Source organism: Camelus ferus, chromosome 18 (assembly GCF_009834535.1).
Source record: "Camelus ferus isolate YT-003-E chromosome 18, BCGSAC_Cfer_1.0, whole genome shotgun sequence".
Taxonomy (NCBI): Eukaryota; Metazoa; Chordata; class Mammalia; order Artiodactyla; family Camelidae; genus Camelus; species Camelus ferus.
Window position 1 is genome coordinate 32,949,922 of NC_045713.1, and position 23,296 is coordinate 32,973,217.

A 23,296-nucleotide genomic window follows, 5' to 3' on the forward strand; every position below is an offset into this window, starting at 1 on the left:
ACTGTTAAAGATTTTAATTGCTGACAACACACTGCAAATTGTTTCATAAACAGTTAACAAGACTTAAGTCATAAATGTATAAGGCAATGTAAAATTTAAAAATAAGTAAATACACACTTATTGCAGATGGGAAACCTACATCTTCTATTGTACATTCATGAAGTATCTGGATAAACTGCAATGAAACATCTCCAAAAATAAACCCCAAATATATGGAAGAATGGGAAAAAATAACAATTAAAATATGTGTGTTAAAGATACAAATGAGAATAATATAAAAATAGATGTTTTATAGATATGAAAAGAAGTGAGAAAGGTGGGTAGCTGTTATTATAATAAAGCTAGAATTAATTTCCCAACAAAAACTAATTACAAATTATTGATTAACCCAAGTTTCTAAAACCATTGAGATATTCTTTCAATGATCACTTTGATTCTGAACCAGAGCACATAATATCAGATTTCTGAAATACATAAAGATTTGCACAATAGAGTGATCTTATATATTATGATTAAAAGTATGAGAATGAAGTTAGTTAAAAACACAATTCTGAATAACCAATAAGACACAGGGAAATATACACAAAATCTTATGGTAGCTCACAGAGAAAAAAATGTGACAATGACTGTGTATATGTCCATGTATGACTGAAAAATTGTGCTGAACACTGGAATTTGACACAACATTGTAAAATGATTATAAATCAATAAAAAAGTTAAAAAAATAAATAACCAACAAGAAGAATTCACATTCTCATTTCATAGTATTGTACCTAAATCAATTAATAGTAACCCTGAAAATTAATTTGTAAAGGAATCCATATTTTGGAATAGCATAATCACCCAAACCAAAGGCAAACATATTCTTTTACAGAAGCTAGATTTACAAGTATTTTAGGAGAAATTTAACTCACAATGTAATTCATACTAGTCCACATACCAAGCTTCAGTTTTGTGCAAATAAAACCTCTCTAGAAAGTAGCTTCTGAAATCGGTAACATTTTCTTCATCTGCCTCACAGCTGAGCTCAGTAAAATGTGTGCTGGTGGGAAATGTGTGCTGTCTTTAAGTAGCTGCTGTCTGATGAGAGCAGCGGCTCTCAGCACAAGGGTTAAACAGGCAGATAAAATGCACAAAAGAGACAAAGACTGTCTTGTCACTAATTGGTAAAACATCCTCATTTGTGGGCATGCTTGTTACCATGGCACTGTCTACACGCTGACATCGGTAGCTGACTCCTACCTAAATTCTATCCACCGGGGCCAGTAAACTAAGGTTCTGACGGTCAGTGGCCAAGAGCAACGGTGGAGGAGGACAAGTTAGTTTATCCAAGTGCTCAGCATATGTGGTAGGAAAGAGGGCTTAACTAACCTCTGAGAAGACAGCCTCATTCCCTGTGAGGGAAAAATTTCCGGCAAAGATTGTCTGGAAATGTCCTCCTTAATACACTCAAAAGAAACGGAATAGACTCTTCTTTGGTTGATTCTGCCTCAGGGCAAAGCTTGTTCCTGACACTGGCCTTCTCCAGATCCCTAAGAATCTGGTGCAGGCCGATCAGAACAAACCCACTTAAATCCATGGGGTGTTCAGTCTTTCTCTCTCTTTGCTGGATGTGGGGGTGTTTTTTCCTGAGAGAGTGAAAAGTTTCACAGCACGATCCCAAATTTTCTTTGTATTTGGACAGTTCTAAGGACAGGAAGGACCCTTTTTGCTTTGGGTAAATCGACACTCTGCACATGGACACGTCACTAAAGAAAGGGCGACAACTTGTCCACCTCCTGGTCATGTGACTCCTAGGCATTTCCCCGTTATAAACATCCCAACAAACTGAAGCCACTTTTTTTTTCACATCGGCTGGGCTCTCAGGGCCAGAAAACACAGAGCAAAAATGACATTTCACTGTTTAACAGACTAGTACCAACACAATGCTTAGATACCACTGTTCCCAGGGCTGCCAAACTTCACTAATATGAAGAGTGTACTTACAGGAAAACACAGTGCACAGGGAACGGACCCCAAACTTGTAGAGCTTGAAGCAGGATCTTGACAAGCTTTCCAGAAGCCAGTCTAACTCTATGGCTTTTAGTAAATAAGAGTTTCTCACTTTAAAAAAAAAAAACAGCTTTACTGGGCTATAATTCATATATTCCCCCATTTTAGGCATACAACTCAATGGCTTTGGGGCATTCACACTTCCTTCTTTGATGCAATAAAGTTATTATTTCAGGTTTCTTCCTGCCAACCCTGCTGTGTTTGGTCCAAGCAGCCTCCACAGGACTCAGGCCTTGATGAGGACGCCGGTGGCCAGAACCGCATCAGGCTGGTCAAGAAACCTGTCTTGAGGGCCCCGGTCTTCACAAGTGATGAGTTCCCATCAAGGATCCCATGAAAAAGCAGTTCTTTAACCACAGTGTGAAAGAGCCCAGGAAAAAGGAGGAAACCCCTGATGCCCGGTGTTTACTCACATCCACATTTTGGTGTCCAGGACACCCCAGCAAGAGGAGCCAGAATAACAGCGTCTTCACCTCCATGTCCGGGACCTCTCAGGCGCCCTGAGGTCGCCAGACAGGGGCTGGGGTGGGGAGGGGTGGGGAGGGATGGGGAAGGGTTGGAGTTGGAACTGGGGATGGGATTGGGGAGGGAGCATGACAGGAAGGGGGTTTAGGTACTTGGGAGGAGAAGAAGTGGGTCATAGAAAGGATCAGGCTCAACCAAGCCCTTGAAGGGAGGAAGGAGGGTTCAGACAGGTCAGTAGGCCAGCAGGTAAGCAGGTCAGGAAAATAAACAGCGGGCCAAGCGGACTCTCAGGAGCAGTTAGAGGAGACAGACTCGTCTGCCTCCAAGCCTTCTCCTGTTTGGTCGATGCCATAGCAACGCGGAGGCTTTATACCCCCTCTCGACCAATCACCTGCCTTCGTCGTCATTCCTCACAATGGACACCCTGATGACCTCACTTTTAGAATGTTTCTCCCCTACCGGATGCCCCATGACAAGCCATCCAACTGTTGGTCCTATCTGGAACCTTTTCAGAGTTTGTGGTTTCTTGTCCTCCTCGACCCAGGTCCCCTGTCCCCCACTTCTGCCTCTTCCCTCCTTTGAGAACCCCCAAGATCCCACTGGCAGTGGCTGAAAAACATATAAAGCGAATGATGACAGAGCTACAAAAATAATCAAATACACAAGAAAAGGGGGTGCTTTTCACATCCCTCTCTCAACAACTCATACCATAAGCACACAGAACATCAGTAAGATGTAGAAGACCTAATAGCCAGCCATCCTAATCATATAGATACTTGTTTTGGCCACCAAGCAAATTTCAGTACATTTCAGAGGAATGAAATCAGACAAAGTGTGTATCTGATAATGTAATTCTGCTAGAAGTCACTGATAAAAAGATAACTAGAATTTCTCATGTAGGGAAGTCAAGAAATACCTTTGTAAGTAAAATATGAGGAAAGAAGAAATCCCAAAGGGAAAGAGGTTATATTTGAACTGAATTATGGGATCATGATAATAAGGTAATAAAATATGTTTCCTCCTGGCCTGGGAATTCTAGTTCATGTGACAAGATGGTGTGGTCTCAAAGTCATTCCTAATTTACTTAGACATTTGAACACCTGAAATGGGGTTAGATCCACCACCTGTTAGCATGGGCTTTACATTAGGAACACACAGTGGGGAAAAATCCCATCTGACTCTTATGACTGATCTTCCAGGATCTCTAGAAATTGAGGGTTTTAAGGGCAAAAGTTCATCAGCTTTCCTTCCAGGGGATTTGAGGACAACACCCAGAGAGCTTGGCAGCGCCAGGAGTGCTGGGTGGGGAGAGCCAAGCAGGTGGGCAGGGACACAATTGGTTGGACAAACCCCACTGGTGATGGCCTATTCTGGGCCCTGTCCTCAGCTGAGCTTCCTAAAGATGCTTTTCTGCATGACTGACACTGTGTTTCCCTAGCTCCCTCAGGCCCCTGGCAGCTTAAAATCATTGCTTTAAGTCCTGTAGCTTTTTATTATTATGGAAATTTATTGTAAATGGGAAACATTCTATCACTCCTAACAAAACATCAGTATCTTTTTTTTACCATAAATATAAAGAAATCATAAAAAAAAAAAAAACAAGCAGAACAAAAACAAAACAGGGATAACGAAACAACAGTGTTAAATTCTGTTTAGGTGCAGTTGCCTGCCTAGAATCCCAGAGCTGGGCTGTCTGGGTCTAAAAGGACGGACCAGGCCCAGAAGGGGTGGAAGTCAGACTAGCTCAGAAGCGGATGGGAGACAGGTCCAGCCTATAAGGGACTGAGGACTTCCATGAAGGGTGCTAGGGTCACCCTGACTGTCGCCCAGGCAGGAGTGAGGGCGAGAAGGAGAAGTGAACCGAGTTTGGGGGCCTGGAAACGGCGAGATCGCTTGTGCAGCTGAGCGATCATCCCCAAAGCCCATTCGGCCTCCGGTCCGGAGGAGCCCTTTGTGACCCCTGGAGGCAGGGCCAGGAGCCTCAGGCTTGCGACCCAGCTGTGCTCCTTACTGGCAGTGTGACCCTGGGTGATTTTCCTTCCCTAAAATGGGCGTGTCCATTCCTGCATCCAAAGACTGTCATGAGGACAAGGCGGGGACTTGCCCTGAGCACCTGCGCTCGTTAACATCGTCCTCTCCCGGGAGCAGCCGTCCTCCCAGAACTGGTGCCTTAGAAGGTGTGCAGCCTTGAAGGCCCCTCCTGTTACCAGCCTGTGCTAACCAAGCGCTGCACTTTGCAGGCAGCTTCTCACAGGACCCTGAGGACGTACCATCTCTGTCCCCATTGCACAGATGGAAAAATCAGGCTCAGAGTGGTCAGTGAGAGGGACCAGAGAGAAGCTTTGCCCGTGGCCCAGCTTTGCTCAGGGTCAGCCCTGCTCAGAAGATGAAGCCAAACCAGGCAGCCGCAGTCACAGCCCACTTCTCCACCTCAGTCACTGCTGTGAATACTGTCTTATCATATAATGGTCCTGAAGACGTCTTTACTGTCACTGTTGTCATTGAACGAGAGGGTGCAGCCCACTCTGACGCACAGAGGTGTCCCGGGGAGGCTCACCTCGCTCCTTCTCTTGACCTTGGGATCCGCTAAGCCCCCAGGCAACACCCCCACTCTAAGTGCACCCTGTCATAGTCCAGTCCCCACCCTATGCCCCTGTCCCCAGCGCCACTCTACCCTGGCCACTCTAGCATCTCAGGCCTGGACACAGCCCTGTGGAAGGTCCTTGCATGGGGCAGATGCCTGGCACTGGGTTTGAACCAGGAAGTACCCCCTTCCCTGACAACTTAGGTGGGGCTGGTCATGCCAGAGTCTCTTCTCCCTGTCTGCAGGGGTCTCCACTGGAGTGGGAGTCTGTGTGTATGTGTGTATGTGTGTGTGTGTGTGTGTATGTGATTGTAGAAATCTGCATGTATAGACCTGTGTGTCTGAGTTTCTGTGTGTGTTTATCAGTTGTAAACATGAATCTTCCATTGCACAGCTATCACTCAGTGTCTCTCTGTTTTTCTCCGTGTGTTTTTCACTGAATGAGTGTGTGTTGGTTGTGCACATCTGTACATGGGTCTGTGACTCAGAGCATTATATGTTAGGTATGTGTCTCAGGGCATATGTGTCCCTGGAGTTGTGTCTGTGTTTTATGTGTGGGTGAGTGTGTTGTGTGTGAAGTTGCCGCCCCTTTGGGTGGACCTGATTCTATCTATGTGTGTTCATCGTCTTTGTGTCTGTGTGTACGTCTCTGCCTGCATGTGTGTGTGTGTGTGCGCGCACACACCTCCATGGTGCTTGTGTGGGTCTGCCCTGAGCACACATGGCCTGAGCATGTGTACCTGTGTGTGTATGTGTGTGTGTTCCCCACAGGGTGTTGTTGCCTGTGTTGGTCTGTGTGGGAGCCTGTCCACGAGCCCTACGCCGGAGTCCCCAGGTGAGGCCGGGGCTGACTGGTGCCTGTGCATCTCCGTGTTAAGGGTGTCTGTGTATTTTCCTGTGAGTGTGTCTATCTGTGCTTCTGAGAAGAGGGCAGCTACCAAGGGGCTCTCTCCATCGGTGCCCCACCAGGAATGGGTGAGAAGAGGACAGTATGTGCTTTTCTCACCCCTAGGCTCAACCTTTGCTGCCTCTGCTCCTTTCAGCCTCTGGTGGCTCCACCTCATGCCTCAAGGATGCATGGAGTGAAGGGTTAGTTCACAGGACCGCAGGCCAGAGGTTCAGAGGGCTCTGGATGGCGGGGGTTATACAGTGTTGGGGAAGGCCTCTGGGGAGGACTCTGGGCCCCTGGGGAGGGGCTGGAGAACAAGGTTCCTGGCTCCCTGGGAAGGACTGGAGGGCTCCTGCCGCACTCCTGGGTTCCCAGAAGCAGGTCCCTCACTCACCTGCACTGGTCCAGCCTGGGACCTGGAAACAGCAGCAGCATTACTGGTGGGCACAGAGGTCGTGGGTCCATGGATGGTCTGGCAGGTGAGTACAGTCACAAGGCTGGGCTGCCCTCCCCCCTTCTCCATTCCCCAGACAGCACACTTGCCCTGCTTCTGGCCTCACTCTCCAGTAGGGCAGAGGCAAGCCAGGCAGGGGCAGACCCCTGGGACCGCATGACCCCTTCCCAGATCTCTGTGCTCCGGTCATTGAGTGGGTGTCAGGGGTCACCCAGAGCCTCTGGGAGCAGGAGGGGGAAACAGGCCCTGGGGGAACCTCTGATGGGGTTTGCAGGAATTAGAGAGGGACAGCGCTTAGGATCAGATCTTTCACAGAATAAATGCACAGCAGAGTCACTGTTGATGCAATGTCAGTATTTTATTGCCTCCAGCCACAATGTGAGCACTCACTTGGGCGATCTGAAAGGAACAGGGGACTTAGGTGAAGGGTAGTGACTGACATTAATTTAAAAGAACAGGAATGCTTGAAGGTTGGCACTCCTAATTCTCTTACAAGTCAACTCTCTATCCTCACTCTCACCATCGTGGGGAAATTGAAGCAGCCAGGGACTTGGCCAAAATCACACAGTGGCTTCTGAGTTAATTGCCAATTACATCTGACCAAACTCCTTCTTCCGAAGTTCACTTCTTTTAATCTTGCCAGTAATGGTTTTAGGCAGCACTGGGACAAACTCCACCTGGTTGAGGATAAAGCAAACCCATTCTAAGTCCCCTGGTCACTTCCTGTCAACCCTCAACTCCCCTCCTTTGCCCCGGCACAGTCCCCCAGACAGGCTGGCACCATGTGGTGGCTTTCATGGGGTCCACTGTGCATGTCAGATTCTCCTCTGACCCCCTGGAGTTGGATGCAGTCCTCTGATGTACTTTGACCAATGGAATGTCAGTAGGAGTGACATGTGCCACCTCTAACAGAGAAGTTGGGAATCACTGAGATGGGCCACCCTCTCTGTCCATCTCTTCTCGTACTCAGGTAGGTATCTACAAGCTGGCTGCCTCTTTATCCTGGTCCCAGGGTGAGGGGATGTGGAGCAAAGACATGAGCAAGAAAGACATCTTCCTTGTTATAATCTACTACAATTTGGGGACTGTTTGTTACCCACAATAACATCTAGCCCTTCCTAACTGGTACACATCCTCTATTCTACTCTCCATAAAGCATCACAGCCTGATGTTAGAAGCATGAACTCTATTGTCAGATACACACAGGTTTGAGTTCCAGCTCTGTCTTTTATTTACTCTAGACTTAGCCAATTTACTTTGAGTCTCTGAGCCTCAGTTTCCTCTCTGTAAACTGGCATGATTATACCATCTGAGGTTGTGGAGAGGATTAAATGAAATAATCATGCATGTAAAGCAGAGCCTGGTAAATGCTCAGTAAATATTAGCTATGTAGCTTTATAGTATGTATTGATTGTAAACATTCAGACAATGCAGTAACGTATTATTACAAAAGAAGGAAATATTAACTTTTTTGTGTATGTACAAACTTTCAAATTTCTTTTTTAAACAAACATGATAATATTATGTATATACTTTCATAACCTGCTTTTTATCTTAATAATATATTATTGTGATATTTTTATGTTAAAAAATTTGCATCATCATTTAAAATTACAGAATAATATTACCTTTCATGAGTACTTTAATCATTTCTCCATTGTTGGACATTTTTGTAGGTTGCACACTTCATTTAGAACAAATGTAGTTGAATTAAAACTATCAGACTGCACCGCATGTTGTTACGATAAATATCACTTTGTTGATTTTTGTTATGTATGTATATGTGTATCGGGTTGCCACATTTGTAATTTCTTACTGTGAATAATATTCTTTAAAAGTTTGGAAGTTGCTGATTTGGATTTCTTTTTCAAATTTTGAAAGATTGTAAATAACCTTCTTAGATATCTTTGGGCTGTGGTCTGATTTTTTTCTTTAGGTTGACACGCCAGAAATGGATGAGTTTCTGACGCAGGATAGAGGTTCCATCCGATTCAGCTGGCTCCCCTACACCCCTAAGCTTCTTCTGCAGAGAAACATACGAGTTCTCTTAGCTACTTAAGCTTCACCCCAGCCACCCACTGAGACTTGAGGCAGAAGAGCTTCCAGAACCACCCCACAGGGACCGGACCCCATCCATCTTCTCTCACTCACCTTCCTGGGGTACTTGTACGGGGCTGTGACTGACTTCACGTGCTGCTGCAGCTCCTTGGTGAGCTGGTCTCGATCATGGGACAGGAATTTCGGGGTCAAGACAATAAATGCCTTCACTACCTGCAGTGCAAAACCAGAGTGGAGGCTCAGGGTGAGTGACAACCAACTATCTAGTTTAAAAAGAAAATGCTTATTAAATGAATGGAAAAACACATTGAGAGTTGAGCCTTTGGAAAAGGACAGGATCAGGTTCAAATCCCAATACTTCTAATTTTCATACTTTGCCTTGGAAAATTACTTAACCCCACTTAATGTCAACATCCTTCTCTGTGAAATGGGGAGAGGACAAGTTCATTCCTCATCGGGTTTATGTCAAGCTTCCACGAGATAATACATATAAAACAGGAAGTTAGTTTAAATGTATTTTTATCCCTATGATTGTTATCGTTATTATTGTTTTAGGTAGGGTTCTGTTTTCACTATTACTGTAGGCAGAGTTCTGTGGGCATTTAATAAATGTTGGTAATTGATTATTTTCATATTATTTATGTCCTCATTTAATTTCACAGCGCTTGTACAGAGCAGGTGTTCAATGAACACCTGTTGAATCAAGGAACACATGCTCTCCGTAGTCCGAGCGCTCAATTTCCCATCTGACTCCACACTTACTAGCTGTGTGATCCAGGCAAGTTATTTAACCTCTTTATGCCTCTGTTTCCCTGTCTTAAAAAGGTATAAAAACAGTCCTTAATTCATGATGTTGTGTGAGGGTTAAATGAGCTGGCACATAGCAAGGGTTCATTCAATACTAGATGCCATCAGCCTCAGCGATCAGAAGCATCATGTTTCAGTCACAGATGAGGCCACAGCGCCTCCTGCTGACCACATTGTGTAAGTTCACAGGCACACCAACCACGCCAGATCCAAGATTGCCTAGGTGTGGCCTGGAAGTTTCCCCCGCATCTGCCTTCCCCGTCCCACACCCAGGCGCGATGACCTCCACGTCCTCCTCCTCACCTCCCCTCGAATCGGGTCCGGGCTGCTCACCACAGCGGACTCAGCCACCGCTGGGTGCTCCGCCAGGGCATTCTCCACTTCCGATGGCCCGATACGGTACCTGCAAGACCAGTGGTTCCTCCTGAGCAAATGCCAGGGCTAGGATGACCCAGGCCCTCAAATCTCATCTTTTGGACAGCCGCATATTTCCTTGGCACAGAGGGTAACTGTCAAGGGGAACCAGAGGCCCATGCAAAGGCTGTGCAGTGGGACTAAAATGGGAATTCCGTGCTGCCAAATACAAGGCTCAGATGCTTCCCGGGGCCTCTCACCTCGCTGCCCAGGTGGGGGAGCAGGGTGAATGCGTCATCCTCCCAGAGCCTGGGGGCTTGGATCAAGCAGCTTCCCCTGGCATGAAACCTCTTGGAAGTCCCAAACTTTATCTTAAACATTCATACAAATCCTACATCCTATTCCTCACTTCATCAGCATTTGTTTTAAAAGTTTAAAAAAAAAAACCCTCTAATTTTCTGAAATATCTTAAAGAACTTGTTATTCTTGTTATGTCTAGTTAATAGCCAAGTCAGGGTTAGTTACAACCGCGTTGGAGTCAGACTGCCTTGGCTCAAATCTGGGCTGTGTTCTGTACTGTCTTTGAAACTTCTGGCAACTGTTTCCACTAGTCAGTGACTCAGTCTCCTTACGTAAAATGGTCATAATCACATCTACCTTCTAGCACTGAGGGGTGGGTTGTATAGAGCACCACAGAGAGTGCTGTCACATAGTAAGTACTCCAAAAAAGGGTCATTTTTAATTATTATTATTATTATTGTTGTTGTTGTTGTTAGTATGTTTTTCTGTGTCATATTGCGCTTCATTAAAGGAGCACAAATACAGAATAAGCTCCCTCAATGAACAGGAGCCAAAGTCAAGTCTTCCCTCCCAATCCGTTTAAATTGCATGATGTCTTATTATGGCTCTCCTCCGGGTCTTCTTGAACTTTAGTTTGCTTGATCCTTCTGGTGATGGGGCTTGGGGAAGGTACAGCGGTACCCTCAGGCCAGGGCCCCATGGACGTGGCTCTGTTCAGCATTAGGCTGAGAGTCCATCACCGACGCATGAAGGAGTGTTTGAGGAAGCCAGATCCCACTAGGCAGGTGAGGATGGGACCTCCCGGCACAAGGTCAGCCGCACCTACCCGGATGCGTTGATGATATCATCCGCCCTCCCCAGGAAAAAGAAGTAGCCGTCTGTATCAACAGTTGCTCTGTCCCCAGTGTTGTAAAAGTCCCCACACTCCACTTCCTCTGTCTTCACTGGGTCATTCTGCAAAGAGAATAGCACCCCTTTTGTTGGAAACAATGAGTTTAGAGACATAAGGTAGGATTCAGATGTGGGTTCAAACCCTGCTTCTGGCTCTGCCTGGCACCTGGGCAATTTTTATAATTCGATCTCTGAATCTGTTTTCATTACATGCAAGCACTTAAGGCATGCTATTGGACAATGAGTGGACTAAATATTAAGCCAACTTTAAGGACAATTTTTAAAAATAACACCTGACTTTCGTGTGGTGCTCCAGTAGAATAAAATTTCCACTGGAGCATAAACTCCATTAATTGTATTCCCTGTTATAAGCTCAGCATTCATACAGTGCCTGGACAGGTGGGAGGTGTCAATAAATGTTTGCTGAATGAATTTTCTTTCCAAAATATTACCTCATTGGAGCCTCACAGAAAGCCTGCAAAGCTGGTACTTTCAATTAAACTTTTAATCTTAAGATAATCATATATTTGCATGCAGTTATAAGAAATAACACGGAGAGATCCTTAGCACCTTTTATCCAGTTTCTCCCAATGGTAACATCTTGCAAAAACAATGTTCAATATCACAACCAGGATATTTACATTGATACCATCCACCAGTCTCACTCAGATTTCCCCGGGTTTTCTTTTTGTTTTTTAACTTGTACTCATTTGTGTGTGTGTGTGTGTGTGTGTGTGTGTGTGTGAGTGTATTCAGTTCTAGGCAATTTTATCCCATGTGTGGGTCTGTGTATCTACCACCACAGCCAAGATAAAGAGCCGTCCCGTCATACCAGAATCTCTCATGTTACTTTTGTATCCACATAGGGATAAGAAAACAGCTCAGTGGCGCAGAGCTGGTAACTGGTAAAAGCCAGGCTGAAACCCAGGCTGCCGGCCCCAGCGCCTGTCTTCCGGACTGGAACACTGGTGTCAGTTCCACACGAGAGATGTTCCGAGATCCAGAGACTGTAATCCCTGGATTTCTCATTTAGGGTTTGGAACCCAAAACACATCACTTTGAACCACAGACCTGCCATTTATTTGACATGGGACAGAAACATAAAGGTTCCAGTCTGCCATTTCTTCCTCTTTAAAGTGAGGATGGTAGTGTCCCCTGGAGGCTTAGCAAGACTAATAGGTTTGTTCGCATCCTGTTGGCAAGTGGGATGGTATGATTTGACTCCAGTCAAAGCCAGCATCCTTAACCGCAAGAAATCAATGGATTCCTAGCCTGGGGGCTCTGAAGCCAGGCTTTTTTCTACCCCATCAGTCAATCTCTATGTACCAGAAGGGTTATGACAGAAAGGGATGTGGGAACACAGGATGAGCTTTGAGATTAATTAGAACGTTTCATTGAGTCGGAGAGAACAAAGGAAGATGGAAGAAGTCTCAGGGTGCCGAGTTGAGCCCAGCCCCTTACCACCTACACAGCTCCCTGCGTGGCTCCTTGGGGCTTGGATGGAGGCAGGTGATGTGTCCTCACCTCATAGCACATGAAGAGGCCCAAGGGCTTGACGGGCTTGATCCTGATGCCAAGGATGCCTTCGGTGTCAGGTGGCAGGATGTTACCCTTGTCATCAATGATCTGGAGCAAGACACGTGTAAGTCCCATCCTGCAGGTGTCCCCAGCACTGCTGCCCCACACAAACATTGCCTGGCTTATTCATGTGGCACATAAGTAAGTAGGAGGAGAGGAGGAAGGACAACTGGGAGGCACGCCCGGTGCTGTCACACAGCGGCCCACCCCCAGCTGAGCACTACCTGCTCTCTGCCAGTGCCTTTACCACCAGACCTGAATGTCGAAGGGTGGGATGGCCTTCCCCATGGAACCTGGCTTGATCTTCATCCCCCGGAAAATGCCACAAGTTACTCCCTGTTCACAAAAGAAGAGAACTGGGGTTGGTCAAGAGTCCAGGTTGATCACAAAGCAGCAAGAATCAAACACTGCATCCTCGCCCGCAGATGTCATTTGATGCTGTGCAAAGAGCCCTTGTGGGGAAACGGGAAGGCATCAACCCGACCCTATTCAGCAGATGTGCACTGCACTTGACATGGGGCTGGACCTGTGCTGCGTGCTGGGGCTACAGAGTCCAGTGGGAGAGGCCAAGAAGAAGCAGAAGGGTGAGCCCCGGGCTGTGGGCATGTAATGCAGGGTATGGAGTGCTCAGTGTACGTCAGACACGTGTCCATTTGCCAGGGGGAGGTCATGAGTCCATTTAACAAACACTTTCTTGGAGCTGCTTAAGCTACTTCTTAGAGATGTGTTGAGGGTATTCAGATCGCTCCCTCTGCACTGCCTCATCCGCTTTGTCTTCTCGATGAACCGTATTCCTTCTTTACCGTTCTCCAAAATAGCCTTCTTCCTAAAGTTAAGTGCTTTATGCTCAGACGAGCCAAGGTCTAAATCTTGACTCTACCACTCACTAGCTGTGTGTCAACCAACCCTCCCTGATCTACTCCTCTGTCAAAGGGAGGTCATTACAACGTCTATCTCTTAGAGGGCTTGCAGGTGTATGCCAGGCACACACCACGTGTTCAATAAACAGCTACTACTAGCTACCATTCTGGCTCCAAGAAGAGTTAGTTGGGAGAGTCTTTTTCTGTGGTATCCACCCCCTCCACTTCTACTGTGGCCACTTCATTTCGCTTGTCTGTTTCCCTCAGTAGATGAGGAGTATTCAGAGACTAGAGATTGCCCCGTCCACTCTATACTCCCAGCATCTAACACAGTACCTACCGAAAAGCAACTCTGACAACCGTAACTGCAGTGTAAGCATGCACGAGGGGTTGAAGGCTGTGGCCAGGGCTTTGTACACTTTCTTTCATTTACCCTATGACAACCCAGCAAGATGGGCACTATCTTTCCATTTTGGAGATGGGGGATCTGGACCCTGCAAGATCCAAGGATATGCCTACAGTGTGTGGCCTGTAATTGGCAAGGCTGAGATTTGAACTGGGGTCTGAACCCTTTCCCCTCTGCTCTGTCACTGCTCACACTGCAGGGATGTGGAAAATGTTGCACACATGAGTGGATAGGTCTGAAAACGCTTGGAGAAATAAAATACCATCCAGGTGTCAGGGAGTATTCTGTTGATACAAAAAGCTGATGCAAAAGGGGTGGAGGTCATGGGTGGAGAGTGTAGTTCTCTCCTCACCCTCCTCCTTATCCAAATACAAAGCGTGAGCCAGCAAGGACAGGCCGAGAGTCGTAGCATCTCTCAGGCCTGGAAGCAGACCCATTAACTGATTAATTGATTATTAAAAAAAGTTTTGGCAAAAAAGTGTCAGACAAGTATGTGCATTGAGACTAAAACAGCTATTTTGCCGCAGGTGCTGAGATGGCAGTCATCCCTCTGTCAGCTGAAGGGATGATGGGGAGGTGGAGGAAGGTGACTCTGTGCAGCATCGGAAATGGATTGAGAATGTGTTGGAAGAGAGATACTGGATCATGGATGAAGTCCGTGAGGCTGAAGACATGTATGATCCTCTGAATGCCCTGCCCACCTGACTGCTCAGTGACCCTCTTTGGGATCACACTGTGTGTGTGCTGGGGTGCGGGCTGTGGTGTATACAGAAGGTCCGTGCTCCTCCTAGTGTCTCACAATCAGACCTGTGTGCTGTCCTCATAAACACCCAGAAATGAACTAATGAGCTCCTGGGGCCCGCTCCTGCCTGCCTCTGTGGTTTCTGCCTAGGAAGGGGTGGTGAAGTCGACAGGACTTGTGTTGGTGGCCTCCATGTTACTGGAGAGTGCCTTCTATCCCACTGCCCCTCCTTTGCTTCCTTAGACGAATGATCGCAGGTACAGTGTGGCACCATGTGCTTAGGCTCCTTTTTAAGTTTTTGTCCAATAGTTCTTAGCATGTTGGTTTCTTGACAAGTTGATGAGCTGTGAATTGTCTTTTGGCAAATTTATTTGGGACAAATTAACCTAGAGCTCTGGATCCTCTTATTGGCTTTGAGCAAGGCTCTCCATGCACACGGGGAGGTGGGGTGGGCACTGCACACACTCATGGCACGATTCACATCATCCGCTGGCCTCATGCTAAGAACATCCTGACTGGCTCAGAAGGGACCGCTCACCTACCGTTTCTGACTGTCCGTAGGCCTGGTAGAGCAGAATCCCTGTCTGTTTCCTCCACTGTTCTTGTTCCTCGGGCAGCAGGGCCTCTCCCCCAGCGCAACAGTGCTCCAGGGTGGGGAACCTGAGGCTAAGGGCGGAGGCAATGTGTCAACAGAAGTTCAGGTGAAGCTTGGATGCTCTGCCCCAGGCCTAGGGTGTTGAGAGCAATTATCATCTGGATCATTCATCCTTCTGCCTCTTCAATTTCTTATTTGCCTTCTGGGCATTTTACAGATGGTCAAGTCCACATGGAAGTCACTCACTTCCTGCCAGTCTCTGTTAACTCTTCTGGTGGGGGTAGGTGGTGGTAGTGAGGCTAATGGGTTAAGCCAGGGAGATCAGGATTAAATGTGGGTGTTGATGTAACTACAGGGAGAAAAATGTGCTTAGAATTCATCTTAGGGAAGCATTCTCTGTGGCCAAGAGAGATGCTTTTATAAACCATAAGGGCTGAGGGACAAGACCCTGAGGATGTGCTAGGACGGTAACAGACCTACACTGCCTTCTGCGGAGCGTGGCGTTATGTGAACTGAAGGAATTCTGTGTTTCTGAGCAGAAAACACAAGTTAGAGGCTGGAAACAAATCGCTCAGGATATCAAAGACAATTGGGCTAAGTGTAAGAAAAGAGAAAGACCACAGGTAACATCCTTGGGAGAAGGAATTTTGTAGAGAACAGAAAAGTCTGCTGTGAGCATCTGCAGTAGTTTTCTAGGTACACTATGTGGTGTAAATTCTCTCATCCATTTCCCTATAAATAATACAAAAGCAAGCACAAAATAATGATGGATTCCTTGAAAGAAATAGGAAGAGAAGAAGTGACTGAAGTCTGAGTACCAGCTGGCACAAAGCTGAGCTGGGCCAGCTCTTTGGGCTGAGGGAGGTGGCAGACATCTGGTTTACCTTTCCACCCTTGTAACGCTCTCCTGGTACATACAGAGCCAGGAGTGATGGACAGGAGGGCTAGTTTCATGCAGGGTATATTCCTTATTCTTCCTGAACTTTATCCAAAGTGCAAAACATGGGCAGAGTCTTCTGATGGAGTCCACAGTTATGCCCTGGCTGGATTTTTACTGGGTTTGGATGAAGTCATCATCTCAAGAATGCTGCAGAAAGTGACTATAATATGAGCTTTGAAAGGCAGATGGAAACATGCTCCAGCCAGACTGCTGGCTCATGAATAAAATCAAGCTGTATATTTCTGAGTAATCTTCGTAAGTTGTTGAACTCCTTGATATTTTAACTCTTATGCCTAAGCCATGTTATCTCTGGTTTTTGAAGCAGTCACTTCAATTGCAAAGTCTCTAAAGGACTGATAAATGACCATAAAGTTCAAAGAACAGATTTGAGGTTAATTAAAAATTAATCCACAAACATGGGGAAATGCAAAAAAAAAAAAGGTTACTATGCATCCGTCAGATTGGCAAAAACTAAAAACTCTGACAACAACAAATATTGCTAAGGATGTGGAACAGTGGGAATCCTCCTACCCTGCTCGCGGGAGCCTAAATTGGTTTAATACTTTGGAAAATAGAGTGGTAAGGTACAATGTCACTGTGACCTAGAAATTCCTCTGCCAGAAAAGCTCTACAGAAATGTGTGCTGGTGCATCAAGGTACATGTGCAAGAATTCGATGCAGCATTAATTTTCAGTAGCCTCGAACTGAGAGCTATCCAAATGTCCATTAATGATAGAACTGATTAAAAATATGGTATTTTCATAAAATGGAATATTACACAGTAATGAAGATTAACTCCAGCATTATGTAACAACACAGACATATCTGAGAAACATGTTGAAAAAAAGAAACCAGATGTGATAGAATAATGTATGATTACATAAAGTTCAAAAGCAAATAAAATGGAGTAATTTGTTTAAGGATATTTCCTTAGGAGGTAAACTATGAGGAAAAGCAAGGAAATGAACACCATAAAAGTCAAGATAGTGAAATCCTTTAGGGGAGATGGAGAGGCATGAGGAGGTCTCTGGGGCACTGACAGTGTTCTATTTTGGTGACCTGGGTGAGTGTTTACATAGGTGTTTATTTTCAACAATTCATTAATCTGTAAACGTAAATCTTACCTATTTTTCTGTATGTTTATCTCACAACAAAAATGTTTTGAAAAGAAAAAACCACAGTGATACAAGGCTCACTGAGTGTTTCATTTGGTTCTTTGAGCCCTGCTTAATGAAATAATTAGAATGGCTGCTAATTATCACCACCAACATTTACCCACCCTCCCCATTCCACACACACACACACACACACACACACACACACACACACACACAATCCTCAAAGAACCAGAGTTAAAAACAGTCAGATTCCTTAAAGTCCTACTCACAGATTGTTGTTATCAGCCACAGCCCCTTCTACCATACCTGGTGGAATTCTGCTGCAGAATCATTCGAAACACAGAGGGTGCAGCAAGGCAGTAGGTAATGGGGTATTTGAAAAATGTCTAGAAAGTGAGAAGAGAAGAAATTTTAGTTTTACAGTTAAGATTTAAAATATCAATCTATTATTAACACTTTAGTTCTGATCTCCCCTCTAGGAGAGCCCATTTATTCATTTGTTAATTTCTTCAGTGTTCCTAAATTGAGCATGAATTTTGTACACACCATGTGTCAGGTACTGTTAGGAGAGAAGCAAGAAAGTCTAAGTTGAGGGGGTGGGCAGAGAAGAAATGGAGAGGAAGTTTTGTTTTGTGAATCTAAATAGTAAATTTTTAATTTACCATTCTTACCAGTCACTATCTCCCATCTTCAATAAGAGAGACTGAAACTAAGTAAATTTAAAAGTTTATTACATTATTGTTTAAAAGTAAGCCAGAAAGAGAAGGGAAAATACCATATGCTATTACTCATATGTGGAATCTAAAAAAATAAAATAAAAAAAGGGTACTAATGAACTCATCTATAAAACAGAAACAGATTCATAGTAAACAATCTTACGGTTACTGGGGAAAAGGGGTGGGAAGGGATAAATTTGGGAGTTTGAGATCTGCAGATGTTAGCCACTATATACAAAAATAGATTTTATAAAAACCAAGTTTCTTCTGTATAGCACAGGGAACTATATTCAATATCTTGCAATGGCCTTTAATGAAAAAGAATATGAAAACAAATGCATGTATGTATATGCATGACTGGGACATTGTGCTGTACACCAGAAACTGACACATTGTAACCGACTGTACTTCAATTAAAAAAAGTTTATTGCAAAACATTCATAAAAATAACAAGTAGGAAATAAATCAGAATCATTAAACTTTCAAATGCTGGGGTTTTGGTAGATTTGTAGAATTAATACTATGAAATAATTCAAGCTTAAAACACACTGAGCCTTTTGGAAGATCCCTTGAAGGGGAAGGAGAATTAGACCTGGTGGAGGGAGGGGAAAGGTGGAGTCCGTGTTGTTCCTGCAGCTTTATGCTTCTGGGGCTGACAGGATGTGAGCAGAAAATGATGGAGAGGCAGATATTAATATCAGGGCAGGGAATGAGAAATGAGAGGTGCAGTCTCAGGTGTTGGAGGGACGGTCAGACGGACATAACCAACCAGCAGACAAACATGGGAGAATTAGTCTGGTAGACTCAGGGTACAGTTTTGAGAGCCACCTGAACAGATGTGCCTCCTGGAGAAATAGAAGTGAAAGAAATGTTTGGAAGGGAAGGGAGGTTGATGGTAGACCCCTGGAGGATGACAGTGTTCAGGAGTAACCTGGGTGAAGAGGAGGTGGCTGTGGTGGGTTGAAAATGTTCTATGGAGAAATTTGATATTAAGGGAGGAAAGACGGGGTTGGTCCAATTTGTACTGGAGTGAAGAGAAGGTATTTTTAGGATGGGGAATTTGGATGTGTTTATGGCTTGAGGGAGTGGAGTTAATGAAAAGGGAGAGTTTGAAAATACAGGAGAGAAGGTTTAATGGATTAAAGATTAATAGAAAGGGTCTCCAAACAGAAGGGCAGGGAAAGAACACGATCCCCATCAATTGTCAGGAGGGAGTTGGACTTTGAGAGGCGAAGGGGCAGGTCTGCCTCTGAGATGGAAAGCAAAGGAGTGAGTGGAGACACAAAGACACAATTCTCAGGTGAAGAAAAATACATTGCAGGAGTTCATGAGGGTGACCTCACTTAGCATGCTGTGTGCATAACAGCAACTGCTAACACTTACTGTGTTGTCTGTGTTCCAGTTTCAGGGCTGAAAACTGCACACACTTTTCCTGTATCATCTCATTAATATTCCCAACAATTTGTAGAGGTTGTAACCATTAAAACTCCCGTTTTACTAATAAGGAAAACTGAAGCTCAGAATGGTAAGTTTAAACCACTAATAAATGTTAAAACGTGGGATAAGAAGCTAGAGCTGTCATTTTGCAAAGGCTCTGTTTCTAATCACATCATTAGATTAAGTAACCACACACACACACACATACACACATGAAAATGAGCTCCCTGGCCCTTCTAGAGCCAGGGTCCAGAATCCAGAAGACCTGAGCTTGTTCTGGTTGCTTTAACTTCTTAAAATATATATTCCAGTTCCTGAGTCCACCAAGTCCAATCCATAGGTCTGAGGAAAGGTCTGGAATATGTGCTTTCTTGTCTATGGCCATACCACCCTGAATGCTCCCGATCTTGTCTGATCTCTGAAGCTAAGCAGGCTCGGGCCTGGCTTGTACTTGGATGGGAATATGTATTTTCTTCAAGGTTGCATCTTGATGTAATTCTGGTAACAATGACTAATTCAGTGCTTCACAATTTGGGAAACCCAGAACTAGAGTTATATTATGCTAATACACTTCTTTGCTAAATAAAATCTTTCTCAGCTGGATCTAGCTTTTGAACTTGAAAATGAGTTTCTTCCTGGAGTTTGTTGATATTAAAAGGTTAGTCTTCTTACCTGTATCATGTTCTTGGGGTCAAACGGGCTCAGATGATGGACAAAGACTGTAGACCCTGCTGTCCATGGTTCAAGCAGAGACCCCAGCATAGACATAATCCAGCCTGTGTCTGACGGGCACCAGAAGACATCAGACGTCTTCAGCTTCAGAAATTGCCTGCTAACTCCAAAATACAGTGGCCTCAGATGCTATTCTGGCTACACAAATGCCCTTCTCTCCAGCCCCATTCCTCCAGGGTTTTGCCACTCAGTTGTTATCATTAGCATAAATACTGTCTACAAAAAGCCTTCTCTGCTCCCTGGTCTAATTAATAAGTTAAAAATATATAGAACTTGGTCTGGTTTGAATATTATTAGTTGGGGGAAGGGGAGAAGGGATAAGACTTTGGTTTAAAATTGCTTTCTTTCTTTTATATGTAAACCAGGTGTCAGCAATATATTTTTTTGAAAACATCGAAAGTCGGTTTGAACCAGGGCCCTGTGAGGAACAAGCCTATACAACTTCGTCTAAAACCAAATAATCAAATGAAGGGTTATCACAGCTTCTGCACAGACCTGGGTTCAAATAGTGGGATACTTTCCCAGGGTTGAGCCTGTTGCTACAGGTCCCAGAGTAACAGCATGTTAGAAATTTTGCAACAAGTCTCAAGGGCAGGAGCACATAAACAACGTTTTTTTTCTTGGGAAACCATGATGGCTACAGCTTCAGCCTCTAGGTTTGCTCTAGGCTGGGGCAGCAGCTTGGTGTGGCTTGGTTCCAGTTTCCTAACAGCTCATGACTGGGGAAACGCCAAGCCTGATTTGTTCACAGTTGAGGAGAGGAGAGGACCTGTCACTGCAGGTCACATTGCTGAAACATTTTATCTTTCCCCACCAAACCCTGAAACACACAATGGTCTGTGGTTTCTGTGGTTTGCAGATCCCACATTTCCTCCACACCTCCTGTGCAGGTGCTCAGGCGGGACCCAAATGTGCCTCCTTTGTCATTCAAGTGCCTGTCAGCAAACACTTAGACCTAGCCTACGTCTCTCACGCCATCAGGGGTCTGAGCCAAAGAGATCAGAAAGGAGAAACAGGATGGGGTCATTTCCATTTAGAGTTCCTTTTCCAGCACATACACAAACACACTCCACCCCAGATCTGAGTGCCAGCCTCTAAGCTGGTACCCTCTTTCCTACCAGGAAGGTAAGAAGGATCGTAAAGCAAGTCCATGGCTGTGTTTTGTCATCTTGGGGAGGCCTGAGGTCCCACTGGTGAAGAAGACAGCCATTGGGTCCAGGGTCTTTGACTTAATACAAACGTGATCTGGAGATGCTGATCTGCAAAGGGATTCAATACAAGAGGAGAGAAGTCATGTTTCCTGTTTTTCCATCCTCTGGCGAAGCAAAAGAAACAATATGAAACTTGGAAAAGACTTGGAGAAAATTGAGGTTTGCAATACTGGAGGAAAAACTCCTAGTATTAGTCATCAAACAAAGTTTATAGGTGACCTGGATCAGTGGACTGATATTTCTTCATTTTAAAATGGGGAAAATATGGTGGATTATTTTTTAATTTAACAAACATTACAATAGCATTTACTATGTTTCCAGACAACACCCTAAATGATTTACTAATAAGAACTCATTCAATCTTCAGAGCAACCCTAAGAGGTGAGTACTGCTCTTATGTCCATTTTACAGATAAGGAAACTGAGGTTCAGAGAGGTTAGGTAACTTACCTAAAGATATATAGCCAGCAAGTTGCAGAGCCAGGATTCAAACTCAGACAGTCTGACCCATACACTATGTTTTTAGTCACACTGCTAAACTTGTTTTTTTACACAAACTAGATTTACAGGAATTTAACCCCATAAGTTTGGTGAAAGAGGTGGGGAAGAGAAAGCTATGGAGAATGAGAGTGAAAGAAATACGTACATCTGCCCTGGCGTGGGCTGGAGATGACAGATAGAATTTGTAGTTTCCTCAGTCTGCCTTGATTCTTGGGAGCTTCTCCTGGACTGAGTCTCTCTAAATGCAAGCTTCCTTTGTCTTCAGTCAGAGCGACTGCAAATAATATCAGTGCTAGAGGAAACACTGGTTCTTGCTGAGATATGATACCATATTGACTCTAGGCAATTTAGGGGAGTTTTAATGAGTATTCTTTATTTAAGCTACTTTGATTTAATTCTCTGACTTTAGAATCTAGCATAAGATATGATTTCACTGTAATATTTGCCTTAGAGAGCTTTAAAAACTGAGGAGTTACTTCAAGAAAACAAATCCAGCATGGTTTGTGTGTGACTTGAAAAATGACTGAAGGCTTGCAGAATCAGAGTTTTGGAGGTGGAGAGGGTCTTTCTTACCACCGACACTTCCTTAGCTTCCTTCAAGTTGTCCCTAGAGGCACCCACCCTCCTAGGAGATGGGAAGTGTTTGCTCCCAAAGCTGCCTGAGGCTCCCACAGCCTCAATTTTTCCCTCAATCTCACTTCACCTTGAAAATTCATCTTCTTCACATATTTTTTAATAAAGAATGATATTTCAGATTCCCCACCTACAAAGAAGATGCAACACTACAACCCTCTGACTTCACACATCTCCTTTGCACAGGGGCAGATTATATTTTAGTGAGAGAGGCATGGAAATTCAATTTCCTGATTTTACAGATAAAACATTCACAGCCAAGAGAGGATAAGGAACTAGTCCAGGGTCAGTAATGTAGCTCGGAAGAGGTTTTAGGCTTTAGACCTGGTCAGCTTCCTCCCACTGGCTGCTTGTCTACCAGCACTTGGGACTGAATAGCCTTCTGCTAGTCCTCAGAAAACACATTCATCAGACCAGAAACTCACTTAATCAATGATCGGAAGTCCAGCCACCCTTTACAGCTCTGGTCGGACACCAGGAGCTTGGTTTTCAGACCAGGATACTCAGAGGCCAGAGAATCCACCACTGGAGCAAGCGTATCCGTGGTCACGATGCCCTTAGCTTTAGAGGCTTGTAGTCGGTAGACAATATCCTTGGCCTTCATCTGGGTGGTCCCTGGCATGAAGATGATCCCTAAGGATGAGAAAGATGTTCTTTAGGTTTCTCTGTCACAACCTTGGGCTTCAGACCTGGTTTATCTGCATAGAAATTCCCTAACCTCTTGCTATGCAAAGTGTGGTCCACAGACCAGCAGCATCAGCACCGCGTAGGACGCAGAATTTCACACCCCACCCCAAACCTACTGAATCAGAATCTGTATTTTAACGACATCTCCAAGTGATTCCTATGCACGTTGAAATGTGAAAATCCTGCCCTAGCCTTTTCTACTCTAGATGGATCTAGCCACTAGACAGGTGAATCCTACTTCATACAACTTTACACAGGATCTGGGAAAGATGCAAGCAAAATGGTGT

General features: G+C 44.8%; 1 protein-coding gene across 3 annotated transcripts in view; it reads right to left on the reverse strand.

The window, feature by feature from the left end:
- Positions 1-6,781: 6,781 nt before the first annotated feature.
- Positions 6,782-23,296, reverse strand: part of ACSM1 (acyl-CoA synthetase medium chain family member 1) — a 30,608-nt gene continuing 14,093 nt past the window's right edge. For all 3 annotated transcript variants that reach the window (XM_014552899.2, XM_006177290.3, XM_032460932.1), the window contains exons 4-14: positions 22,748-22,955; positions 21,097-21,237; positions 19,919-20,078; positions 17,400-17,479; positions 14,983-15,106; positions 12,688-12,768; positions 12,379-12,480; positions 10,790-10,917; positions 9,613-9,712; positions 8,596-8,715; positions 6,782-7,121 (exon numbers count right to left, since the gene is read on the reverse strand). In XM_014552899.2, coding sequence (XP_014408385.1) covers positions 7,035-7,121; positions 8,596-8,715; positions 9,613-9,712; positions 10,790-10,917; positions 12,379-12,480; positions 12,688-12,768; positions 14,983-15,106; positions 17,400-17,479; positions 19,919-20,078; positions 21,097-21,237; positions 22,748-22,955 — 1,331 coding nt within the window. In that variant the 3' untranslated portion in view covers positions 6,782-7,034. The remainder of the gene's footprint in view (positions 7,122-8,595; positions 8,716-9,612; positions 9,713-10,789; positions 10,918-12,378; positions 12,481-12,687; positions 12,769-14,982; positions 15,107-17,399; positions 17,480-19,918; positions 20,079-21,096; positions 21,238-22,747; positions 22,956-23,296) is intronic.